The sequence below is a fragment of the Bufo bufo genome, chromosome 2 (assembly GCF_905171765.1).
Source record: "Bufo bufo chromosome 2, aBufBuf1.1, whole genome shotgun sequence".
NCBI lineage: Eukaryota > Metazoa > Chordata > Amphibia > Anura > Bufonidae > Bufo > Bufo bufo.
This window is the reverse complement of record NC_053390.1, coordinates 576,982,806-577,009,949: the sequence shown is the minus strand read 5'-3', so window position 1 is coordinate 577,009,949 and position 27,144 is coordinate 576,982,806. Positions and strand designations below refer to the sequence as shown.

Sequence of the window (27,144 nt, the reverse complement as noted above, 5' to 3'; positions counted from 1 at the left end):
TAATCCTCTTGCCTAACGGCTGACTGACGGCTTTTCGGAACTGCTAGCCCGCCATTTACTGCCATATAAACTGGTGGACTCGGAGGCCTTTAGTAAATTTGTGGCCATTGGCACGCCGCAATTGAAGGTCCCCGGAAGGAAATATTTCTCCCAGAAGGGCATCCTAGAGCTATATGGCCATGTTCAGCGGCAAGTGAATGTATCTCTGGCACACAGTGTCAGTGCCAAGATACATCCGACCACAGACACGTGGTCTAGCAAACACGGGCAGGGAAGGTACATAACTTTTACTGCCGACTGGGTGAACCTTCTGATGCTTGTCAAGCATGCAACCTGGGGCACCCGTGTGGATTTGGTGTTACTGCCATGGATTGCATGCAGGCCTGCCTCTTCTCCTCCTCCTACTCCATCCTCAGTCTCCTCCTCGGCTGACTCCTCCTTTTCCACTGCTACTTCCTCTTCTGCTGCACCCCCCACGGCTCCCCAGAACCTATTTGATGTGCCAGGTGAGACGTTGCCATGCTGTGCTGTGGCTGTTGTGTCTGGAAGCCAAGAGCCACACCGGTCCTGCACTGCTTTCAGCTCTGTGGTCACAGGCCGATCAGTGGCTATCCCCACTGAATTTGACAGTTGGTAAAGTGGTGTGTGCAATAAGCAGGACACTGGTACGGTGGCCAATGTTGCAGTGGGTCAGGATATGTGCATATAAGTCTATGAGTAGTTCGTGACGCCAATTGCAGCTTGCACAGGTACTGTAACAGGGCCCTTTAAGATGTAACAACTCACGTACCAGGTGAGGAATGCCAAAGGGGGATAATGTCTCTGTGTAGTAGGTATGGTGTCAACGGTGTCTCCTACCTTGGCACGACTGGACTCCTGGATCCTGGCTCACTTGCAATAAATTGAGTGTTGTTAGTAGGAGTAATTGAGGGTTGTAGTAGAAGTAAATGAGATCCAGACTTGAGATATAATCCAACTTGTCTTTACTTAATGGCAGCTTGAATCCATACGAGTTACAGCATAGGTCTTGGGTCCCAGCAGGTATTGGCAATATGTGGCAGGAATCAATAGGTATTCTGCTTCTATTCATATGCCTAGAGAATCTGGCAGGTATCTATCTTCTGCTCTGTCTTCTGCTTCTTGTGGGCCTGACTAGCTGAGGAGGAATTTGGCTTCTCCTGATCTCTGGATCTGTACTCACAGTTCTGTTCGCAGGGTATATTTTGTCCTGGAGGTCTGTAGATCTGGAGGTGCTGTTGCTTTGTCACCAGCTGAGGTAGAAGACTCAGGCTGAAAAGAGTGATCCTTGGCCTCAGCCGAGGCTGGATCCTAGGTTGGGATCCCTGTTTCTGGGAGCTCCTACCAACACAGCCTTCCCCTAGCAGGGGTAGCTGGTACACTCTACCTAACTTCCTCTCCTCGTCATGAGGTAGGATGTGGGAACATTCCACTCCTCCTCAAAGAGGGGGGAGCTAGACTGGAATGAACTATTCCAATCTAGCAACACTAAACTGGCTAAGGTCTGCTGAACATATTGCTGCCACCTGCTGGTGTACATGGAAATTACAGCAAATACATTATACAGACCTGGAAAATACATATAATGGAAAATGCATTGTTAGATCACACAAGATGACAATATACATATACACCTGACATGCTGCAGCAGGGAGAAAGAGTTTAGTGACATACTCTGGGATGTTACATGTGCAACAACGGTGCCAATCTGCTTAGCGTGCTGAAACAGGGCAAAATGACACACGTGCCATGCATGGCACACGATCTTAGTCGTGCAGTGATACATTGCCAAATAACCCGGGGTCCAGGACATCTTGCGGCAGGCCAGGAAAATCTCTGCCCATTTTAGATCTTACACAGTCATGGCTCGCCTTGCTGACGTTCAGCAGCAACACCATTTGCCAGTCAGAAGTCTGATTTGTGACTGCCTGACGCGCTGGAACTCCACCTTGTGCCGTTAATGACTACCTGTACAAACTCTGCGGCAGGACAGGTTCTGGGGATTTCTTTTTCTTTTTCACCACGCCAGTGGCTACTTATGCACGATACATGCAGACTTATGCGGCCATTTGATGAGATCACCAAACTGGTCAGTTGCAGCCACAGCGCCATCAGTGACATCGTACCTTAGCCCTTCTTTCTGGAGCGTGCATTGCGTCGTGTCATTGATCAAGCCGTCGAGGGGCAGGAAGATGAAGAAGTCGCAATGCTGAATGAATTCCCAGGGGGGCTACTCCATCTGAGACAAGTCAGCAGGAGTCTGAAGAGGAGTCAGAGGAGGATGGTGCCTGGGGGGAGGAGGAGGAGGAGGAGCAAGAAGAGCAGGCTTTAAACTTTTCTGGGATCCCTTGTGTTGTCCGTGGATGGGGGGAGGAGACCGAGGACGACATTCTCCTGAGTGATGAGCAGGAGCCAGGCCTCTCCACCGCTTCCAATTTAGTGCAAATGGGGGCCTTCATGCTCCAGTGTTTGAAAAATGGCAAGGACCAGCACTGGGTGGCAACGTACTTAGACCCCTGGTACAAACACAAAATGGCGGACATGTTACCAGCATAACAGAGGGCTGTCAAAATGCAGCATTTCCAGGCCTTGCTTCGAGAGATGCTGCATTCGGCTGTTGCGGGCGTTGGCAGAGGAATTTCCACCCACAGAGAAACTGTTGCGAGTACCAATCCTACAGCGCATACAAGAAGAGGGCGGTTTGAAGATGCGTTGTTCACTTCGGATATGAGATCATTCTTGCAGCCAACCCATCGACAGCTGCCCTACGGATCAAGGCCAACAGGTAGCTAGAAAAATGGATAGGAGAAGGGCACTCGCTATATGGGAATATATGGAATTTATTACACGGATGTCCACTTAAATAAAGGAATGTCACACAATAATACAGTTAAAATATCAAAAATAAAATCACATAAAATGAGATAAAATGCCAAGATAGGCAAACATATATCCACTCTGATATATAGCCCGTATGTTAACACTTGTGGATGTCCTTGCTAGATTGCACAAGCCTGTTACGTCGAAAAAAGCTCCAAGTTGTAGATAGATCGACTATAAACAGGATAATTGTAATATAGGTGAGGTTCAATGCACAATATCACTGGTATGGAGCTAGTAAATCCACATTTGTTACAATGTCTCTCCTATTTTGCAGAGTTGATAGCTCATAAATCCACATTTATTGCAGTGTCCCAAACACTCCAGATATGAGGGCAAACAACGCTGCTGGTAGGTAGCAGGGTATGTCTAATTAGGAGCAAATAGACTATCCTGCACTGCACAGTGTTACTTGTACTTATGTGTACGTTACCGCTTCTGAAGTCTCCGACTTTCTCCTATGTCAGCCGACACAGCCTTGTGATGTTGCTGTTAGCTATCGCGGCGTCCCGCGAAATGTCCGAGTCAAACGTAGCGTCCCACGTGACTCTGCAGCTACTTCCTGGAAGCCGTCCTCAGTCTCCTGGGTCCTACTTTCCCTCCGTATCTGCTCTCATTTAGTTCCAGAGATGCAGGTGTCTTTAGGGTTGTAGTATCGGCATTCCATACAAGCGTTAATATTTCCTTAATGAAAGTCCAGAACGGCACCAAACGCGTTTCAGGGTCTACACCCTTTCATCAGTGGCTATGTGGTGTCCGACTACATCGGGTTAACGGCCGATGTGGACGCTCTGAGAAGCAAGGAATCCCTTGACTACTGGGTGTGCAGGCTTGACCTGTGGCCAGAGCTGGCACAATTTGCCATGGAACTCTTGGCTTGACCCTTGTCGAGTGTCCTGTCCAAAAGGATGTTCATCGCAGCAGGGGGGATCATGACCAATAAGCGCACCAGCCTAGCTCACGACAGTGTGGACTACCTAACATTTCTAAAAATGAACGAGGCATGGATCTCGGAGGAATTCAACACCTGTGACGACCACGTGTAATTGAATTTCCGCATGCCAGCCCACACATATCCGCCACCACACAGAACAAATAATGGTCCCTGTCTTATGTAAATACAGCAGCATATAAAGCCTTTTCTGTCCGATGAATGCCTAATGTTTGGGACCTTGGAGGAATTCAACACCTGTGACGATCGACGTGTTATCAAATTTAAACTCGAAGTAGCGGCAGGACGGGTCCGACAGGGTGAACAGCCTGTCGGATCCGTCCTGCCGCTAGTGTGAAAGTAGCCTAAGCCAGTCAGACATTTTTTGGAATCACATATTAGTATATAAGAACACCATAACCATGGTAACATATGACTATATCATGTGAGTAGCTCTACAGGTCACAACAAATCAAGTTGTAAAGATTTAAATCAGATCTGAATTGTTTATGTAATTATTCATAAAGTGCATTTACATTTTGCTTGATGTGGTTCACAGATGGAAAGGTTGAAGGTAATTCTACTGCTAACCAGAGCAATGTCCCTGAAATTCCAGAAAATTCTTCCGATAAAATGCCAACAGAAAATACAGGTTTGTGAATACCCTCTTGGGTATATTGATGATGATGATTTATAATATGTTGCTGTGATGGCTTGCAATGCGTGAGAATTCCGTGCGGGGGCAATGCGTGAGGTGAACGCATTGCGCCCGCACTGAATCCTGACCCATTCACTTCAATAGGGCTGTTCAGATGAGCGGTGATTTTCACGCATCATTTGAGCGTTGCGTGAAAATTGCAGCATGTTCTATATTCTGCGTTTTTTACACAAAGCAGGCCCCATAGAAATGAATGGGTCTGCATGAAATTCGCAAGCAAGTGCGGATGCGGTGCGATTTTCACGCATGGTTGCTAGGAGATGATGTAAGTAAATTGATAAAAGTAAATTTACTGTATTATTTTCCCTGACCCTTATAACATGGTTATAAGGGAAAATAACTGCATTCTTAATACAGAATGCTTACTAAAATGTGGCTTTAGGGGTTAATAAATAAATAAAAATTAACTCACCTCATCCTGTTGTTCGCACAGCCGGCATCTTCTTCTTTCAGGACCTGCCGAAGGACCTTTGATGACGTAATCGCGCTCACAACGTGGTGAGCGCGATTACGTCATCAAAAGTCCTTTGGCAGGTCCTGAAAGAAGAAGAAAGAAGAAGATGCCGGCTGCGCAAACAACAGGATGAGGTTATTTAATTATTATTTTTTTTATTAACCCCTAAAGCCACATTTTAGTAAGCATTCTATTTTAAGAATGCTGTTATTTTCTAGGGAAAATAATAAAATATACAGAACACCTAACCCAAACCCGAACTTCAGTGAAGAAGTTCGGATTCAGGTCTGGGTACCACAGTCAGTTTTTTATCACGTGCGTGCAAAACGCATTGCATCCGCGGGATAAAAACTGAACATCGGAATGCAATCGCAGTCAAAACTGACTGAAATTGCGTGCCTACTCGCACGATTTTCCCTGATCGCAGACGCAATGCATCCGGACCTAATCCGGACACGCTCGCCTGCAAGGGACCTTAAAGTGTGATATAGGTGCATCTCAATAAATTAGAATATCATCATAAAGTTCATTTATTTCTGTAATTCAATTCATATTATATAGATTCATTACACACAGAGTGAGCTATTTCAAACATTTATTTATTTTAATGTTGATGATCAATGCTTACAGCTAATGAAAACCCAAAAGCTATATTCTCATTTTCTGAAATACTTGTGAAAAAAATTCAATGTTGTAGACTCATTGGGGGACATTTACTAAGCATGTTGCGCCAGAATTATGGTGTAAAATGTGCCAAAAAGAATGGCGTTTTGATTTGTGCCAAATATATTAACTGTTTTCTCCAGAATTTTCACCATAAAGAATGCATCACACCAGAAATGAGTTACAGTTGCAAGAAAAAGTATGTGAACCCTTTGGAATGATATGGATTTCTGCACAAATTGGTCATAAAATGTGATCTGATCTTCATCTGAGTCACAACAATAGACAATCACAGTCTGCTTAAACTAATAACACAAAAAATTACCATGTTTTTATTGAGCACACCATGTAAACATTTACAGTGCAGGTGGAAAAAGTATGTGAACCCTTGGATTTAATAACTGGTTGAACCTCCTTTGGCAGCAAAAACTTCAACCAAACATTTCCTGTAGTTGCAGATCAGACGTGCACAACGGTCAGGAGTAATTCTTGACCATTCCTTTCTTTACAGAACTGTTTCAGTACAGCAATATTCTTGGGATGTCTGGTGTGAATCGCTGTCTTGAGGTCATGCCACAGCATCTCAATCGGGTTGAGGTCAGAACTCTGACTGGGCCACTCCAGAAGGCGTATTTTCTTCTGTTTAGGCCATTCTGTTGTTGATTTACTTCTATAATTTCGGTCGTTGTCCTGTTGCAACACCCATCTTCTGTTGAGCTTCAGCTGGTGGACAGATGGCCTTACATTCTGCAAAATGTCTTGATAAACTTGGGAATTCATTTTTCCTTCGATAATAGCAATCCCTCCAGGCCCTGAGGCAGCAAAGCAGCCCAAAACCATGATGCTCCCACTATCATACTTCACAGTTGGGATGAGGTTGTAATTTTGGTGTGCTGTGCCTCTTTTTCTCCACACATAGTGTTGTGTTTTTCTTCCAAACAACTCAACTTTAGTTTAATCTGTCCACAGAATATTTTGCCAATACTGCTGTGGAACATCCAGGTGCTCTTGTGCAAACTGTAAACGTGTAGCAATGTTTTTTTTGGACAGCAGTGGCTTCCTCTGTGGTATCCGCCCATGAAATCCATTCTTGTTTAGTGTTTTACGTATCATAGATTCGTTAACAGGGATCTTAGCATATGCCAGAGACTTTTGTAAGTCTTTAGCTGACACTCTAGGATTCTTCTTCACTTCATTGAGCAGTCTGCGCTGTGCTCTTGCAGTCATCTTTACAGGATGGCCACTCCTAGGTAGAGCAGCAGCAGTGCTGAACTTTCTCCATTTATAGATAATTTGTCTTACCGTGGACTGATGAACAGCAAGGCTTTTGGAGATACTTTTATAACCCTTTCCAGCTTTATGCAAGTCAACAATTCTAAATCGCAGGTCTTATGAGAGCTCTTTTGTGCGAGGCATCATTCACATCAGGCAATGCTTCTTGTGAAAAGCAAACCCAGAACTGGTGTGTGTTTTTCACCTCACTCCAATTAGCTCTCGGAGATGTCATTAGTCTAGGGCAGGGCTGGCCAACCTGCAGCTCTCCAGCTGTTGCAAAACTACAACTCCCAGCATGCCCAGTCTGCCTACAGCTATCAGCCTACAGCAGGGAATGGTGGGAGTTGTAGTTTTACAACAGATGGAGAGCCGCAGGTTGGCCAGCCCTGGTCTAGGGGTTCACGCACTTTGAATGTTTACATGGTGTGTTTAATAAAAACATGGTAACATTTAATTATTTGCGTGTTATTAGTTTAAGCAGACTGTGATTGTCTATTGTTGTGACTTAGATGAAGATCAGATCAGATTTTATGACCAATTTGTGCAGAAATCCATATCATTCCAAAGGGTTCACATACTTTTTCTTGCAACTGTATAAATGTCAAAGTCGGTGGGGCTACCAAATTGGCGCATATTACGCCTCATTTATCATCCTCTTATCGACAGAAATAACTCCAAATGTTGTGGACAATTAAGCCAGCTTATGTGGTGGTGTTTTGTGTAAAAAGTCGCATTTATTGCAGAAAGATGTTACTTTTTGTCAAAAAGTCGCATTTATGAAAAGAAAACCAACTCGTGGGAACAAGTGATAGGTAAGTATTAAAACAGGGTGCACTTATTTTTTGAAATAGAAATGAGCTAAACAGCAGGGTTTTGACAGTAAACTTACATACAACTAAAACAAAACAATAATGAAAACATCCTGAGTCTGAGACAAAAGTCGCAATTTACCACTGTAAATGTCACAAATATGCTTCAAAAATCGCAAATATGTTTAAAATGTCTAAATTGTGGTCTGGCAGGGGTAGTGGCTGAAATGGCGCATTTAAGTTTAAAAAAGTAGCATTCTAATGCCATTGGTGTTAAAATGACGCAAATAGAGAGAAATTAGCGGATAATCAGGTTTATATTTTAAAATGTCACATTTTAAAAGTGGTGTGCAACTTTTAATATATGAGGTGAAACAAATAACCACTTTTCAACACAAAACACCTGCAAAGGTTTCCTAAGCATTTAAATAGTCCCTCAGTCTGGTTCAGTAGGCTGCACAATCATGAGGAAGGCAGGCAATGAGTGCTGTATCCATGGTTATTGATGGAAACTTGAGTGGAAGGAAAAAATGCAGTAGAAAAAGGTGCACAAGTAACAGGGATAACCGCAGCCTTGTTTGTCCATTCATGAATTTTGGGGAGATTCACAAGGAGTGGACTACAATTGGAGTCAATGAAATATATATAGAGCAGCACACAATACCTTGAATTATGAAATATATGGAATGCATCAGCCAGTCCAATTACCCTGATCCATAGGGATTATAACGTCATCAACCACAAAAGATACAACGGCAGCATCTCCAATCCAATAAGGCTTTATTCACACACGGTGCATGAGACAGTACACACGGTCTGGTTACAGCAACGTTTGGGCTACATAGTAGCCTTTACCAAGCTAACAAAGAAGTGTTCAATAGGGCTATATAAAACACACAAAATCGCTCCTCCCATCCCCCATCTACCAATAAAATGCCTAATTACAAATAGATAAAAGCTGTGTACAAAAAAGTTCACCTATACCATCTGTGCAATACTTCAGTGTCATTATACATAGCCAATCTGTGCACACGTATTTTTCCTTAAAAAGTGGATGCAGCTGGACATCTCATTGCATTTGTATAGAAGTCCGCTTGGCGTTCTAAAAGTTCTACTGCGCATACTCATTGCCTCTATGTACAAAGCCTGCCTAGCGCTCCATAGACTATACTGCGCATGCTCCGCGCTCAATGGGAATCGTCTTTATTCTGACCAATCATGTGTAGGAACCAATGTCACGTGTCCTCCGACACTGTGACGCAACTGCACCAAGTGACCCTGCACCGATCACATGTCCATCCATGTGATCCCGCTTCGATCACATGTCCACACATACGCCGATCACGTGATACCGCCAAAGGTCCTGGCGCAACAGCCTTGCCAGAAAACCAAACCTAGCGGCATCACGTGATCCCACGCCGTTCACATGGATCACTCACAATTTATTTGATATATGTGCATCTGTTCTTAACTTCAAGTACTCATAGTTCCACAGAAATAGTTTCCACTAGCAGATTGTCCCATCTATAAACTAGTAAATTTTTACTCAAAAATATACTTATAAATCGCGATGACTTAAGAGGTTCCAGGTGCATCCAGACCATAACCTATAAAACACAAAAAAAATCTGAAAATAGACAAGACATATTAAAAACAACTTCAAAACACAGACCTAATCTTACACTCTAATGATAGATATACCTCAATTATCTGATGCTACCTACATTAAACTCCAAATTGAATCCATATGGTTGTAATGCTTTCAGAGTAAATATCCACTTCAGTTCTTTTTTCCTAAGTGTTGTCTCCCTATCTCCGCCCCTTCGTAACATTTCTACTGAGTCAATTACCTGAAATCTAAGTTGATTGATTGAATGGCCCATCTCTACAAAATGTTTTGCCACCGGTTTATCCAACTTTTTCTTCCTAATAGTGCTTTTGTGTTTGTTAATTCTCTCTCTGATTTCCATGCTGGTCTCACCAATGTAGATCATGCTACACGGGCACTGAATCATATACACCACGTATTTAGATCTGCAGGTGTAATACCCATTTATCTTAAAAACCTGGCCAGCGTAGGGATGTCCAAAGGTATTCCCTTTGATCATGTTGCCGCAATTGCAGCAACCTAAACATGGAAAGTTGCCTAACCTACGTGGAGCCAGATATCATTGGCTTTCTCCTTTTGTACTTCCTATGTCCGATTTCACCAAATTATCCCTTAGATTAGGTTGTCTCTTATATGCCATTAAGTGTTGTGTCTGAAATTCCTTCCCTTTGGGTAAACCCCTCTGCAAAATATGCCACTCCTTCTTTATTATCCTCGCTATAGGGCCACTATAAGTGCCATATGTGGACACAAATGGGATCTTACCTGTGTCCCTGTTTTCTGGTGTACTTATTAGAGTGGTTTCCCTTTTTGTATGGATCGCCCTTTCGAGTGTTCTGTGTAATAATGTCTGTGGATAACCCCTGGCTTAAATTTTTTGCGCATCTCATCAATTCTCAAGTTCGATTGTTGTTCATCGGATACTTTCCTCCTCACCCGGAGTAATTGACTCCAGGGGAGTGACTCTATCATTCGTTTTGGATGGCAACTATCAAATTTAAGTAAATTGTTTCTATCAGTAGCTTTTTGGTATAGATCAGTCCAATTTGGCCATCTTTAATATACACCAACACATCCAAAAACTGCAACTGCTCACATGACACCACTTTAGTAAATTGCAACCCAGGTATCCCTGTATTCAAATGTTGATGGAACCTCTCCAGTTCCTTAAGAGTATTGCACCAAATCAGAAAGACATCGTCGATATAACACCACCAGCACAGGGCACTCTCCTTAAATGTTGACTGGTACACTAGTCTATTCTCCACCTCCGCCATGAAGATGTTAGCGTAGGTAGGGGCCTATGAGTGAAACTATGAGTACTTGAAGTTAAGAATACAGGGAGTGCAGAATTATTAGGCAAGTTGTATTTTTGAGGATTAATTTTGTTATTGAACAACAACCATGTTCTCAATGAACCCAAAAAACTCATTAATATCAAAGCTGAATATTTTTGGAAGTAGTTTTTAGTTTGTTTTTAGTTTTAGCTATTTTAGGGGGATATCTGTGTGTGCAGGTGACTATTACTGTGCATAATTATTAGGCAACTTAACAAAAAACAAATATATACCCATTTCAATTATTTATTTTTACCAGTGAAACCAATATAACATCTCAACATTCACAAATATACATTTCTGACATTCAAAAACAAAACAAAAACAAATCAGTGACCAATATAGCCACCTTTCTTTGCAAGGACACTCAAAAGCCTGCCATCCATGGATTCTGTCAGTGTTTTGATCTGTTCACCATCAACATTGCGTGCAGCAGCAACCACAGCCTCCCAGACACTGTTCAGAGAGGTGTACTGTTTTCCCTCCTTGTAAATCTCACATTTGATGATGGACCACAGGTTCTCAATGGGGTTCAGATCAGGTGAACAAGGAGGCCATGTCATTAGATTTTCTTCTTTTATACCCTTTCTTGCCAGCCACGCGGTGGAGTACTTGGACGCGTGTGATGGAGCATTGTCCTGCATGAAAATCATGTTTTTCTTGAAGGATGCAGACTTCTTCCTGTACCACTGCTTGAAGAAGGTGTCTTCCAGAAACTGGCAGTAGGACTGGGAGTTGAGCTTGACTCCATCCTCAACCCGAAAAGGCCCCACAAGCTCATCTTTGATGATACCAGCCCAAACCAGTACTCCACCTCCACCTTGCTGGCGTCTGAGTCGGACTGGAGCTCTCTGCCCTTTACCAATCCAGCCACGGGCCCATCCATCTGGCCCATCAAGACTCACTCTCATTTCATCAGTCCATAAAACCTTAGAAAAATCAGTCTTGAGATATTTCTTGGCCCAGTCTTGACGTTTCAGCTTGTGTGTCTTGTTCAGTGGTGGTCGTCTTTCAGCCTTTCTTACCTTGGCCATGTCTCTGAGTATTGCACACCTTGTGCTTTTGGGCACTCCAGTGATGTTGCAGCTCTGAAATATGGCCAAACTGGTGGCAAGTGGCATAATTTTTTTCATTGGTCTGTAAGTCATAATCATCAACATTAAAATAAATAAACGCATGAAATTGGTCACTCTGTGTGTAATGAGTCTATATAATTCACTTTCTAAATTGAATTACTAAAATAAATTAAAGGCTTTTTACACCTTTGGGGGCAATTTTCTTTTATTAGTGCATTGTACTCATTTTGAGCTAAAGATATTTTTTTGAATTTGTCTTTATTAAAATTATGGAGCCCTTTTTATGTACATAGCTGAGATGCTCTAGTAGCAGCCTCTGAATTTTCTCTCTTTTCCATCAGCCAGCTCACCTGATGGGCTCCTTATCTCTGCTCTCTGCCATTATAACACTCGTTATAGCTCAGTTCTTATCTTACTGATAAGAATGTGGCTTAAATAAGTGTTTATGACCTCTTAGTAATTTAGAAATAAGGTTTGTTGGCATAAAGTGAAAGTGAAAGTACAAGTCACAAATCTAGAAAAACTATTAACCCTTTGTGACAGAACAGCTCAATATATTTTTTTTAAGAAAGACCAATTAAAAAAATTATTTTTAGCCCAAAATGAGTAAAGTGCAATCATAAAAAAATTGCCTCAGAAGATGTACATAGCCTTTAACTTTTCAATGATATTCTAGTTAATTGAGATGCGCCTGTATTTGCTGTTGCAGATAGATATTGAAGCAGAAATCAGTGAAATTATAGCTATAAAGTGAAGGTAGAAGTAAGAGTAGTATATAGCTGACTGCATAGGGAGCTGTTAGGGCAGGTAGAGTATTTGGCATTGGCACATTACTAGAACTCTGTGCTGCCAATGCAATTCCTGATAGAAAGGTGAGAGACTTCTGGAAAGTGTGGGAGCCAAGACGTCAGTTGGGGGAGCTACATGTAAGGAACGCCAACTCAAGTTTTTCCATCATCTGCCTTCTTCTGGGGCATGGAAGAAGATGGTTGATCCCAACCAGCGTTATTGCACTATGGGCAAGACTTCATCTCCCTTGCACCTGAAAAGTGGCGTTAAAAAGCTGCAAACAATGTGTTTGTGATTTTTTTTTACATCTCTCTGATTTTACACTGCCCTCGCAACTTTCCATAAAGGGGGTGTAAAAAGGGCAAGAAGGGGCATGGCCAGGTGCGCTGACAAATGTATTTTAATTGACGCCAGTTTTCTGTCGCAAATTAAGCCAGAAAGGTTCGGTTACTCTGAGCTGTCATTGATTTCTGTTTAGGCGCACGGACTGCAGGAGGATGCGCCTAATTTATGATGAGGCATGCTCCTCGTCGTAAATTTGGTGGATCCTCCAACAGTGCAGGGGATATCAAGACCAGCACAGGAAGCACTGATCTTGATACATTTCCCCTATGTCTTTTTTATTGTTCTATTGAACAGCGGAGATCAGAACTGTGTAGACATCAATGAATAGCTGACAGCGGAGAGATTTATCAAAGCTGATGTAAAAGTAAACTGACCTAGTTGCCGATAGCAGTTGCCGATTTCAGAGATTTTAGAAAAAATTAAATGTGTAATCTGGTTGCTATGGGCCACTAAACCTGTTTTTCTTTACACCCGTTTTTTTTTATAAATCTGCCCCAAGGTGCCTATCTTGGGTGAAATCTTAAGGATTGACAGTTACTTTTGTGAATGGCAGGAAGCTAACACTGTGTCTGGAGTGCTGGTTCAATGCAATAAGTAATATATTTGAACTGACAAAGAAAATCGGACACATTTTTTTATTATTGGTGCACCTTTTGATTTTTTGTGTTAAGAATGTTGTTATTTTTATATAATCATTTTGGACTTGAGTACGCAGCAGGATACTACTGTGGGTCCAAAGAACATGAACTGGGGGATGTTCTGCTATTCTTCAGAATGTTAAAGTTTCTAGTAAGTGCATGTTCATGTGTATACAAAAGAGTAATGTGGATATCAGTATGTAGTATGTATGTGTGCCCATACAGTATGTGGCTTGTATGTAAATGTGAGTAGTAAATGGGTGTATATACTGTATACATAGTAAGTGTATTCACTAACTACATACAGTGTACATATGTGGGCTGTGAGTCAGGGATGATTTTTATTCCCAGTCCAGCCCTGACAGAACCGCTCTAATAATTATAGATGATTATTAGGATAATACTGGGTACTGTATATTTTTCAATCAACAATCATTGATTTATTCTGATTTATAGTCAATATAAATGATTTTAGAATTAAATATTTTTTCACTTTTTATTTTATTAAGGTATAAGACAAAACTATGGAAAAGATGGAGGAGGTGAAGCATCACCAACACCATCCAAAACCAAAAAAGGTAAGTATTCCCACCCATAGAATCATTCCATCCATATGTGCGCATTGTCCAATGTCTACCATACAACTGCTTTCTTTCCATTGTACAGTTGGTTTAACAAGGTTATAATAAGACTGAATTTTACTGTTTGTGTTATAACCACAACTACCAGAATTTAGACCACCATAGAACCCTATGGTCATCTATGTCAAGCTCAGCAGTGCTGGAGTTGGTCCAGGTGGCCAGTCACCATATAGGGCAGGGTTACTCCCAACTACCCCCAACACACACCCCCACCACTACCGTAAAGCCCAAAGACCTGGATTCCCTCTAAGACAGCATCCCCCAGACACATGGTAGGCAAGGGGGCTGCTGCAGATTTTGATTTGGGGACAAGAGTTTCAGGTTGCACCTATGCCAGTAACAAATCTTTTTCAACTAGAAACTGAATTGTGTACGTTGTAACCCATGCTTTGACAGTGTTCAAAGTAGGGATCAACCGATTATCGGAGTTACTTATATTATCGGCCTATATTCATGATTTTCAAAGTTATCGGTATTGGCATCTAACCTTGCCGATAACGCCGATAATGCGTCCATCACAGAACATGAGCGTGCTGCTGTCAGCAGCACAGGGGAGAAGGAGTCACTATCTCCCTCCCACTGTGCCACGCTGCCAATGAGGAGAGACGGGAGGGTGAGGGGCGGGCGCACTGCACCACCAATGATAATTAACGTCTAATACAAATACAGGAGGCGGTGCCCGTACTATATGACAGGAAGCTGCGATCAGCGGCAGTTAACCCCTCAGGTGCCGATCGCAGCTCCCTGTCAGTATTAAAATCATTGGTGGCAGTGGCCACAGGGTCCCCTCCTCTCCTCTTCATTGGTGGCAGTGGTAGCTTCTGATCGGAGCCCCAGCAGTGTAATCCTGGGGCTCCGATCGGTTACCATGGCAGCCAGGACGCTGCTAAAGCCCTGGTTGCCATGGTAAGCTCCCTGCTGCTGTGTGTACTATGCACAGGGCAACAGGGATAGTTTGAAGTCCTATTCACCCTAATAGAGCTCTATTAGGGTGACTAGGACAAGGGATTAAAAGATCCTAGGTTGTATGAATAAAATAAATAAATAAAAAGTACAAAAGAAATAAATAAAAAACACACCAAAATATTAAGTATAAATCACACCCTTTCCCAATTTTACATATCAAATATATAAACAACAAATAAATAAACATATCACATATTGCCATGTCCGAAAAGTCCAAACTATTAAAATATATATTTTTTAATCTCCTATGTGGTGAACGCAGTAACAGAAATTAATTTTTTTTTTCAAAAATGAAAATGCACAGAATATCGATTTAATTTATCGGCTATCGGCCTTAAAAGTTCATAGGTTATCGGTATCGGCTCTAAAAAAATCAATATCGGTCTATCCCTAGTTCAAAGTGAAGCTCCTCACATTTATCTCTGAAGTTCTCACGTTAAGAATTGGAGTATTGAGATAAAAAAAAAAAAAGAAAACTTCAAATCCAACACCCTTGTTCTCCAGACTTACCAGCAGACACAATGTTATTTACATTGAGAACTGCAGCCTATATTAACCTGCCATACATATAAGATGGTTACCAGACCAATGGTCATTCAGCTTACAACTATCTCTCCCAATCCCACCATCATGCATGTAGTGAATGGGAAAGAGGTAAAATGTCTGACAGCAGATTATCTCCTGAGAACAAAAGCATCAGGCAGCTGAAATCCAACATGGCTGATCTTTACCTCCCTTGATATCAGCCATTAGGGGAGAGTCTGGAGGCCACTATACACATACAAAATATGTGGGCTTGGCTGATACACACCTAATTGGTAAGGTCAACTTTAGGGCTCATGCACACGACCGTATGTATTTTGCAGGCCGCAAAAAAAGGATCCGCAAAAATACCGATGACGTCCGTGTGCATTCCGTATTTTGCGGAACGGAACAGCTGGACCCTAATAGAACAGTACTATCCTTGTCCATAATGCAGACAATAATAGGACATGTTCTATTTTTTTGCGGGAACGGAAATACGGACATACGGAAACGGAATGCACACAAAGTAACTTCCGTTTTTTTGGCGGACCGATTAAAATGAATGGTTCCGCATACGGTCTGTAAAAAAAAACGGAACAGACACAGAAAGAAAATACGTTTGTGTGCATGAGCCTTAGGCTGATGTCTTTGGCTGGACAAGGGAAGAATTTTTTTGCAGCCAAGCAGATTACTAGAATATGTGTTCGGTATTGGGAAGTGTTTCCAATAATAACATTATAACGGGAAACTGCTTTTTAAGTAGTTCCCAGCACAACATACTTTTCCAAGATGCATACTGGACATAAAGTAGAATATAAGTAAACCTCACAGACAATGAGTAAACCTCATAGACTGTTGCAGGAGTAACGGCAAGGCTACATGTATTGACTAGTAGTTTAGTATCGTTTGTAAGATGTTTTATCACCTTTACAATATTTTTCTTAAAGGAATTATAATCGGAGTCGGCTGTATTCTTGCTGCAGTTGTTTTTGTTGTCTTAATATTTCTGTACAAGATGTGCCAGAAAAAGCCCCCAGGTAAGAAGTCCATGTAAGTTGTCTAAAAGTTTTAGTCCAAAAAATGAGGCTTCATTTGAGCTTCAGATGATTGATTTAATATATTCAATGATTTGCATACACCCACCCAAGATAACAAATCAAATGTAGCTGACAGTCACTGAGATTCATGTGTCATCATTTTTAGCTTCAAGCCTCGAGAACAATATATTGAGGGAATTAAGTGACCTGTGCAACAGTAATTATTAAAGCAAAAAAATGTTAAACATAGCGCAGAAATCCAGGATAGCCCCAATATTTAAATAATTTTACCCCAATAAATATGAAAAGTAGCTGGTTGTGGTTTACGATTGCCATTCACCATTTATTAACTTTCTATTTAGTATAGTAACATAGTACATAAGGCCGAAAAAAGACATTTGTCCATCCTGCAAGTTGATCCAGAGGAAGGCAAAAAAAAACTGTGAGGTAGAAGCCAAATTTCCCCACTTTAGGGGAATAAAAAATTCCTTCCCGAATCCAATCAGGCAATCAGAATAACTTCCTGGATCAACAACCCCTCTCTAGTAGCTATAGCCTGTAATATTATTACGCTCAAGAAATACATCCAGGCCCCTCTTGAATTCCTTTATTGTACTCACCATCACCACCTCCTCAGGCAGAGCGTTCCATAGTCTCACTGCTCTTACCGTAAAGAATCCTTTTCTATGTTTGTGTACAAACCTTCTTTCCTCCAGACGCAGAGGATGTCCCTTCGTCACAGTCACAGTCCTGGGAATAAATAGATGATGGGATAGATCTCTGTACTGACCCCTGATATATTTATACATATTAATTAGATCTCCCCTCAGTCGTCTTTTTTCTAAAGTGAATAACCATAATTTTGATAATCTTTCAGGGTACTGTAGTTGCCCCATTCCAGTTATTACTTTAGTTGCCCTCCTCTGGACCTTCTCCAGCTCTGCTATGTCTGCCTTGTTTACAGGAGCCCAGAACTGTACACAGTACTTCATGTGTGGTCTGACTAGCGATTTGTAAAGTGGTAGGACTATGTTCTTATCACAGGCATCTATGCCCCTTCTGATGCAACCCATTATCTTATTGGCCTTGGCAGCAGCTGCCTGACACTGCCTCTCTGTGATCTCTTTACTACGAAATCACAGTGAGATAAAGTTGTCACTGTGATTTCGGAGTAAAGAGATCACAGAGAGGCACGGAGCATTATCAGTCATGTTAATGCTCCGTGCTTCTGCTGTCCGCATCGGGTCTTGGCTGTCATTCACGCAGCGGATGTCACGCACGGCATCCGTTCGTGTGAAACAGCCCTTAATGGGGAATTTATTTTTACATTCTGCATGTCATCTGACAGTTTATTTTCCTCAGTGAATACATTGGAGAAAAAATACAGGGAGTGCAGAATTATTAGGCAAGTTGTATTTTTGAGGATTAATTTTATTATTGAACAACAACCATGTTCTCAATGAACCCAAAAAACTCATTAATATCAAAGCTGAATATTTTTGGAAGTAGTTTTTAGTTTGTTTTTAGTTTTAGCTATTTTAGGGGGATATCTGTGTGTGCAGGTGACTATTACTGTGCATCATTATTAGGCAACTTAACAAAAAACAAATATATACCCATTTCAATTATTTATTTTTACCAGTGAAACCAATATAACATCTCAACATTCACAAATATACATTTCTGACATTCAAAAACAAAACAAAAACAAATCAGTGACCAATATAGCCACCTTTCTTTGCAAGGACACTCAAAAGCCTGCCATCCATGGATTCTGTCAGTGTTTTGATCTGTTCACCATCAACATTGCGTGCAGCAGCAACCACAGCCTCCCAGACACTGTTCAGAGAGGTGTACTGTTTTCCCTCCTTGTAAATCTCACATTTGATGCTGGACCACAGGTTCTCAATGGGGTTCAGATCAGGTGAACAAGGAGGCCATGTCATTAGATTTTCTTCTTTTATACCCTTTCTTGCCAGCCACGCTGTGGAGTACTTGGATGCGTGTGATGGAGCATTGTCCTGCATGAAAATCATGTTTTTCTTGAAGGATGCAGACTTCTTCCTGTACCACTGCTTGAAGAAGGTGTCTTCCAGAAACTGGCAGTAGGACTGGGAGTTGAGCTTGACTCTATCCTCAACCCGAAAAGGCCCCACAAGCTCATCTTTGATGATACCAGCCCAAACCAGTACTCCACCTCCACCTTGCTGGCGTCTGAGTCGGACTGGAGCTCTCTGCCCTTTACCAATCCAGCCACGGGCTCATCCATCTGGCCCATCAAGACTCACTCTCATTTCATCAGTCCATAAAACCTTAGAAAAATCAGTCTTGAGATATTTCTTGGCCCAGTCTTGACGTTTCAGCTTGTGTGTCTTGTTCAGTGGTGGTCGTCTTTCAGCCTTTCTTACCTTGGCCATGTCTCTGAGTATTGCACACCTTGTGCTTTTGGGTACACCAGTGATGTTGCAGCTCTGAAATATGGCCAAACTGGTGGCAAGTGGCATCTTGGCAGCTGCACGCTTGACTTTTCTCAGTTCATGGGCAGTTATTTTGCGCCTTGGTTTTTCCACACGCTTCTTGCGACCCTGTTGACTATTTTGAATGAAACGCTTGATTGTTCGATGATCACGCTTCAGAAGCTTTGCAATTTTAAGAGTGCTGCATCCCTCTGCAAGATATCTCACTATTTTTTACTTTTCTGAGCCTGTCAAGTCCTTCTTTTGACCCATTTTGCCAAAGGAAAGGAAGTTGCCTAATAATTATGCACACCTAATATAGGGTGTTGATGTCATTAGACCACACCCCTTCTCATTACAGAGATGCACATCACCTAATATGCTTAATTGGTAGTAGGCTTTCGAGCCTATACAGCTTGGAGTAAGACAACATGCATAAAGAGGATGATGTGGTCAAAATACTCATTTGCCTAATAATTCTGCACTCCCTGTATTTAACAGCTTTGCTTTCTCCTCGTCACTCTCTGCGACTCCCCCCTCATTACTCTTTAACGGGGCCGACACCTTCAGATTTATACTTTTTAACATTTATATAATTGAAATACATTTTAGGGTTAGTTTTACTCTCTTTGGCAATTAATCTCTCGGTCTCTAGTTTGGCCGCTTTTATTTGTTTTTTACATGTTCTATTTTTTTCCTTATAGTTTTTCAGTGCTTTCGTGCTACACTCCCGTTTTAGTGATTTATATGCTTTCTTTTTGTCATTTATTGCTTTCTTTATAGTTCTATTTATCCACATTGGTTTCTTTTTGTTCCTTAACCTTTTATTCCCATATGTACCATATTGTACCTCTCACAATAAGATTTTAGGATGCTTTTAAAGATATCCCATTTTGTGGCTGTATTTTTATTTTTGAGGACTTTTCTCAGTTAGTTAGGCCTATGGCCTCTCTTAGTTGGCTAAGTTTGGTATTTTTGTTCCTCCCTGTAGAAACGCTCTTTTGAATGATAATTGGAAGGTTATTACTTTATGGTCACTATTTCCAAGGTGTCCCCCAAACTGCACGTCTGTTGTTCTGTCAGGCCTATTGGTTAATACTAAGTCCAGTATGGCCGACCCTCTAGTCGGGTCCTGAACCAGTTGGGAGAGGTAATTGTCGTTGGTTATTGCCAAGAACCTGTTTCCCTTATGAGAAATACAAGTTTCAGTTTCCCAGTCTATATCTGGGTAGTTGAAGTCCCCCATAATAACCACCTCATTATGATTTGCCGCCTCGTCTATCTCGTTTAGTAGTAGATTTTCTGTGGATTAGTAATTTATTGTTGTTTTTAGCTCCATGTATCTCTACCCACAGTGACTCCACATGTTCATGTCCCTCACTTATATCTTCACGGAGTGTGGGCTTTAGACAAGACTTTACATAAAGGCAGACCCCTCCCCCTCTCCGGTTTTGGCGATCCTTTCTAAACAGAGTGTAACCTTGTACATTAACTGCCCAGTCATAGCTATCATCCAGCCATGTCTCAGTTATTCCCACTATGTCATAGTTCTCCTCACACATCACTAATTCCAGCTCCCCAGTTTTATTAGTCAGGCTTTTGGTATTAGTATACATACATTTGAGAGGTTTATGTATATTTTTTACCCTACACCTTTCCTTCTGAACTGTTCTAGTCCCTCCTTCCATTCCTCCCCCAGTCCCACTACATTGCCCCCGGTCTCTATCTGCCCTATCTTCCCCTCCTATAATGTAATTTCCTTCCCCCCAGTCCCTAGTTTAAACACTCCTCCAACCTTCTAGCCATCTTTCTCCCCAGCACAGCTGCCCCTTCCCCCTTGAGGTGCAGGCCATCCCTATGATAGAGCCTGTAGCCGATAGAAAAGTCAGCCCAGTTCTCCAGGAACCCAAACCTTTCCTTCCTATACCAGTTATTGAGCCACTTGTTAATCTCCCTAATCTCCCGCTGCCTTTCTTGTGTGGCTCGTGGTACAGGCAGTATTTCGGAAAATACTACCTTTGAGGTCCTTGCCCTAAGCTTTTGACCTAAATCCCTGAAATCATTTTTAAGGACTCTCTACCTACCTCTAACTTTGTCATTGGTTCCGATATGGACCATGACCGCTCGATCTTCTCCAGCCCCTCCCAGTAATCTATCAACCCGATCCGCGATGTGTCAAACTCTAGCGCCAGGAAGATAGCACACTGTTTGGCGATCGCGGTCTTTGTGACAGATTTCCCTACATGTTCCCCTAATAGTGGAGTCTCCCACTACCAGCACCTGTCTGGCCTGCCCTGCTCTCCTGGTTCCCTGCTTACTGGAGCTGACATTCCCCTGACTGGCAGAGGAAGTGTCCGGCTGCAGCAGTGCCGTCCCTGGACTGACATCCCCCTCATCTGCCAAACGTGCAAACTTGTTGGGGTGTGTCAGATCAGGGCTAGGCTCCCTGGCACTCTTCCCTCTACCCCGCTTTCTAACTGTTACCCAGCTAGCTACTTCACTTTCCTCAGCCTCCTCTCTGTCACCATCCCCATCATCTACCCCAAAGAGTGCTTGCTTGGTGAGAAGCAAACTCTTTTGCAAATTGTCAATGCCTCTCAGTGTTGCAACTTGCCCGTTTAGAGACTCGATTTGCGATTCCAAACGGGTAATTTGCTCACATCTTGAACAAGATATACACCCTCGAACGGCTGTTCCAGGACTGCATACATCATGCAAGATGTGCACTGGACTGCCTTGTCAATTGTGCAACACATACTAAATGGGGATTACAACAGTAAAAAAGTAAAACAGTAAATATGATTTAGAATTAGACCCTGTCTGCTGTAGTTGAAGGACTACCTAGAATTAAGCCACCAACGCACAAGGAAATTATATCCAACCTTAGTTTCCACTTAGTAGTGGACTTTGTTTAATTTGCTGTAGTGATGATGTGCTGGACCACCAATGTGACTGCTGCAGCCAGTCACTGGCCTTAGTGGTCTCATGTAGTGAACTTCTTAAGCCAGGAATAGACTGCAGCAGTCACATGGGTACACAGGCATGTTATCACTGCAGCCAAATAAACAATCACAGGCAGGGAGAATTAGAGCGGCAGCACTGGAATGGCGGGGATTTATGAAGTTAGTAATTGTTATTTTATGACATTTTCCCCTTTGGACAATTTTTCTTGAACGTGAAAAACCCGTTTAAGGAGTGTTGAGGTTGTACTTATACACAGAAGCGAAACTGAGCAAACAGAGCTGCAGTGGGAAGGGACAGAATAGCAGTCAAAGTACCTGATGATATCACCATGGCACTCAGAAAAATTATTTATTCATTCCATCCAGCACATTAATTATACGGCCAAAGTTTTGGTCCCGTCCTGTGACCTTGCTCATGGCCTATACAAACATAGGGGGTAATCTGTGACCAGATATACTTTTTTTTTTATGGCGTATATCTAGTGCAGATTCTGTCGCACGCCATGGTGCAGCAGAATCTGCGACTTCTTCTCCACTGACGCCAGGTCTAAAAAAGTGGGCATGGCGTGGATGGGCGGGCAGGCCTGTCTCATTTATCATTTTCAGTGCCTTTTTTAGGAGTAGAAAATGGTCTAAGTGTAAGACACCAAGGAAGCTTTCTTACATTTAGAAGCGGTGGTGGATCCTCCGAAGTTATCTAGAGGCTGGAACATCTACATAACTTCGGTGATCCACTGCCAGCTTTAGAGCTTATTAAGACCAGCATCTAAATCACAGGTCTTAATAAATGTGCCCCATAGAGCTTCAGGTTGGGGTAATGATATTATGTAGCACAAAATGCTATGCCTTATGATCATGACTGAACATTTAACCCAGTATGTGCTACTGTATACCATCATTTAACCCACTACTGTATGTGCTACAAAATATCATTACCCCAACCTGAAGGTGTATGCCACCGATTGGATCTTGTATTGATTGACATAATATATCCAGACACACACACTGTATATACACACATCCATCATCATCTGAATATTTTTGTTGTATTTCCTTTATATATGTTTATATGTAGTTATCCATAGCCAGCTATGTATTGATCATGTTGTTACTGCAATTTTATATGACCTGGATATTGTAATTCATTACTTTGTATGTTTTTATAGGCTGTAAACAAGGTTCTGGGGTGGGACCAAAACATTGGCCATTTATTTAATGTGCTGGATGAAGTGAATAAAGAATTAATTATACACTATGGTGATATCTTCTGAATTATTGTGGGAATCCCCTTCCACCGAGCACCAACTTGAGACAAAAAGTGCCGACCATATATATCTTAAAGGCTGTGTATAACTTCGGGGGCATTTTTTTGTTAGTGCATTGTACTCATTAAGAGCTAAAAAAAAACATTTTTCAATTGGTCTTTATTAAAAATATGGAGTACTTTTCTCTGTTCAGAGCTGAGATACCCTACTAGCAGAATCTGAATTTTCTCTCTGCTCCGTCAGACAGGGAGCTGACGAGCTCCTTATCTCTGCTGTCAGACCTCATCAAAACTCAATCCTTATTTTACTGATAAGAATGTGGCTAAATAAGTGTTTATGACCTCTTAGTAATTTAGAGATAAGGGTTATTAGGTGACACCGGCACAAGGTGAAAGTAGGATACACACAGCTAGAAAAACTGTTAACCTTTTGTCACAGAGCAGCTCAATATTTTTAATAAAGACCAATTGAAAAAATGATTTTTAGCCCCAAATGACTAAAATGCAATCATAAAAAAAAATGCCCCCAAAGGTGTACATAGCTTTTAAGTACCTGATGAGACATAACATAGATTTCAGACTAGTTTTCATTTCTAAAAGACAATGACAAATATTTGTAATGTGCTTTTTCTTACAGGGACTCAAAGTGCAGGGACAGTTGTGTGGCTAGGGTCACTCCCTGGGAAGTCAATGATTGCCATATAGGAGCTCTACCCTGACACACACTAAGGTCAATTTCATAGGAAGCCAATTCACCTATTTTGTTTATTTTGGAGTGTGGGAGGAAACAGGAGCACCTGGAAACCTACGCAAACCTTTTACAGATGTCCCTGATCAGATTCAAACTCAGGACCCCAGCACTGCAAGGCACCAGTGCAAACTACTGAGCCACCATGCTGCCCATTAAAGATTTTGTGCAAAAATGGTTAAACATCCCCCTCCCCCACACACTTGGCCGGACCAGTAAAGAGATGCTTACTTACCTGCTTACTTACCTGCTTCCTTAAGGCTATACGCTCCTTTTCCTCCAGACTTGCAATGCTCCAGAAATCTCCTTTGCTATAAACATCTGATTTGACATTGCTGCAGCCAAATCACTCTTTGGCTCACGTTGGTGCTCAGTGGAAGAGGCCGATTCTCCTTGCATCATGTGACCATTTGTCATGACATATTGGGAGCCAGTCACCACCATGGCCGGTGATTGGCTGTGGTGATGTCAAACTGGATGTTAACAGGGAGACATCTGAAGCATCACAACCCTGGAGGAGAAGGAGCGGGGAATAGTTATTGATGTCAGATTAACCCCAAGGAAGAAGAATTAAAACTCAGTCACTTAAGAAAATAAATAACAGGTAGCAACTTAGTATAACTGATAAGTCTGCAAATGGATATTAGTATATACAATACTACAGTACCAAGTGATAGTTCCAGTTCTGCAGCACAAACTGTTACATGATTCACACCAAGATATCAAGTGCCATTGACTCCTAGGCATAATGTTGACTGCCGATCATACGATTCTGGCCCTGATTCCAAATTTCACTAATCTGGTGACATCCCTGGTGCATCATAACATCTATACTGGTTAACAGCTAGGAAGCCACATAGAAACTGAAATGGACAAATGTTCTGATTACGAAAAACCACGCTTGTAAGAGAGTGTACTTTTTATATTTTTATATGGTCACTTTTATTTTTAATATGACTTTTGCAAAGTAATGAGGTAATCATATCTGACAATGTCTTTTCTTTTTAGCTTCTGAGAACAGTGAAATAAAAGTGTAAGTAACCTACTGCTAATGATATATTAATATGACTCATTAAGTTAAGACAAGCCAGAAGTGAATGGGGTCATTTATCAAAGACCAGGATTTTACACTAGTCTTTGGAGTAGATTTCCATTATGATTTATACCCGGAAACAGGTTAGGGTAGGTTCACATCAGCGTTATGGATTGCGTTATGGCTTTCCGTTATAACTTGGTTATAGCAGAAAATAACGGAATCCATAAGACGGAAGTCAAAACGGAAGCCTTTAACCCCTTAAGGACCGGGCTCATTTTCACCTTAAAGACCAGGCCATTTTTTGCTAATCTGACCAGTGTCAACCATGTGTGAATAACTTTAAAACACTTTTACTTATCCAGGCCATTCAGTTTTTTTGTCACATATTGTACTTCATGACACTGGTAAAATGGAGTAAAAAAAATAAATTTTTATTTATAAAAAAATACAAAATTTACCAAAAATTTAGAAAAATTAGCAAATTTCCAAGTTTTAATTTCTCTACTTCTATAATACATAGTAATACCTCCAAAAATAGTTATTAATTTACATTCCCCATATGTCTACTTCATGTTTGGATCATTTTGGGAATGCCATTTTATTTTTTGGGGACGTTAGAAGTTTAGAAGCAAATCTTGAAATTTTTCCGAAATTTTCCAAAACCCACTTTTTAAGGACCAGTTCAGGTCTGAAGTCACTTTGTGAGGCTTACATAATAGAAACCACCAAAAATGACCCAATTATACAGACTACACCCCTCAAGGTATTCAAAACTGATTTTACTAACTTTGTTAACCCTTTTGGTGTTCCACAAGAGTTAATGGCAAATGGAGATAAAATTTCTGAATTTAAATTTTTTGGGCAAATTTTCCATTTAAATTTTTTCCAGTAACAAAGCTAAGGGTTACTAGCCAAACAAAACTCAATATTTATTGCCCTCATTCTGTAGTTTGCAGAAACACCCCATATGTGGTCGTAAACTGATGTTCGGGCACACGGTAGGGCACAGAAGGAAGGGAACGCCACATGATTTTTGGAAGGCAGATTTTGCTGGACTGGTTTATTTACACCATGTCACATTTGAGGACCCCCTGAAACACCCCTACAGTAGAAACTCCAAAAAAGTGACCCCATTTTGCAAACTACAGAATAAGGTGGCAGTTTTGTTGGTACTATTTTAGGGTAAATATGATTTTTGGTTGCTCTATATTACACTTTTTTTGAGGCAAGGTAACAAAGAATAGAAATTCTGAAATTTCATCTCTATTTGAGAGGTGTAGTTTCTTAGATGGAGTCACTTTTTTGGCGTTTCTACTCTAGGGGTACATCAGGGGGGCTTCAAATGGGACATGGTGTCAAAAAACCAGTCCTGCAAAATCTGCCTTCCAAAAACCATATGGCGTTCCCTTCCTTCTGTGCCCTGCCGTTTGGCCATACAGCAGTTTACGACCACATATGGGGTGTTTATGCAAACTACAGAATCAGGGCAATAAATATTGAGTTTTGTTTGGCTGTTAACCCTTGCTTTGTTACTTGAAAAATTGATTAAAATTTAAAAATTGCAACAAAAAAAAGCTGTTTTGGGACAGTTTTTATTTTTTGTTATTTACATCATTGATATGACAGGTTAGATCGTGTGCTATTTCTATAGAGCAGGTTGTTACGGACGTGACAATACCAAATATGACTACTTTTTGGGGGGTTTTGCTTCAGCTTTACATAATAAAGCATTTTTGAAAAAAAAAATTTTTTTGTGTCTCCACATTCTGAAAGCCATATTTTTATTTTATTTTGGGCGACTGTCTTATGTCGGGGATCAATTTTTGCGGGATGAGGTGTTGGTTTGATTGGCACTATCTTGGGGTGCATATGACATTTTGGTCGCTTGCTACTGTATTACACTTTTTGTGATGTAAGGTGACAAAAATGGCTTTTGACACCGTATTTATATTATTCTTTTTGCTGT

General features: G+C 41.4%; 1 protein-coding gene across 2 annotated transcripts in view; it reads left to right on the top strand.

Annotated features, from left to right (window-relative positions):
• The window catches only part of EMCN (endomucin), a 504,312-nt gene that overhangs the window by 456,248 nt on the left and 20,920 nt on the right, over positions 1-27,144 (top strand). For both annotated transcript variants that reach the window (XM_040418211.1, XM_040418210.1), the window contains 4 exons: positions 4,389-4,481; positions 14,052-14,120; positions 16,622-16,711; positions 25,151-25,175. In XM_040418211.1, coding sequence (XP_040274145.1) covers positions 4,389-4,481; positions 14,052-14,120; positions 16,622-16,711; positions 25,151-25,175 — 277 coding nt within the window. The remainder of the gene's footprint in view (positions 1-4,388; positions 4,482-14,051; positions 14,121-16,621; positions 16,712-25,150; positions 25,176-27,144) is intronic.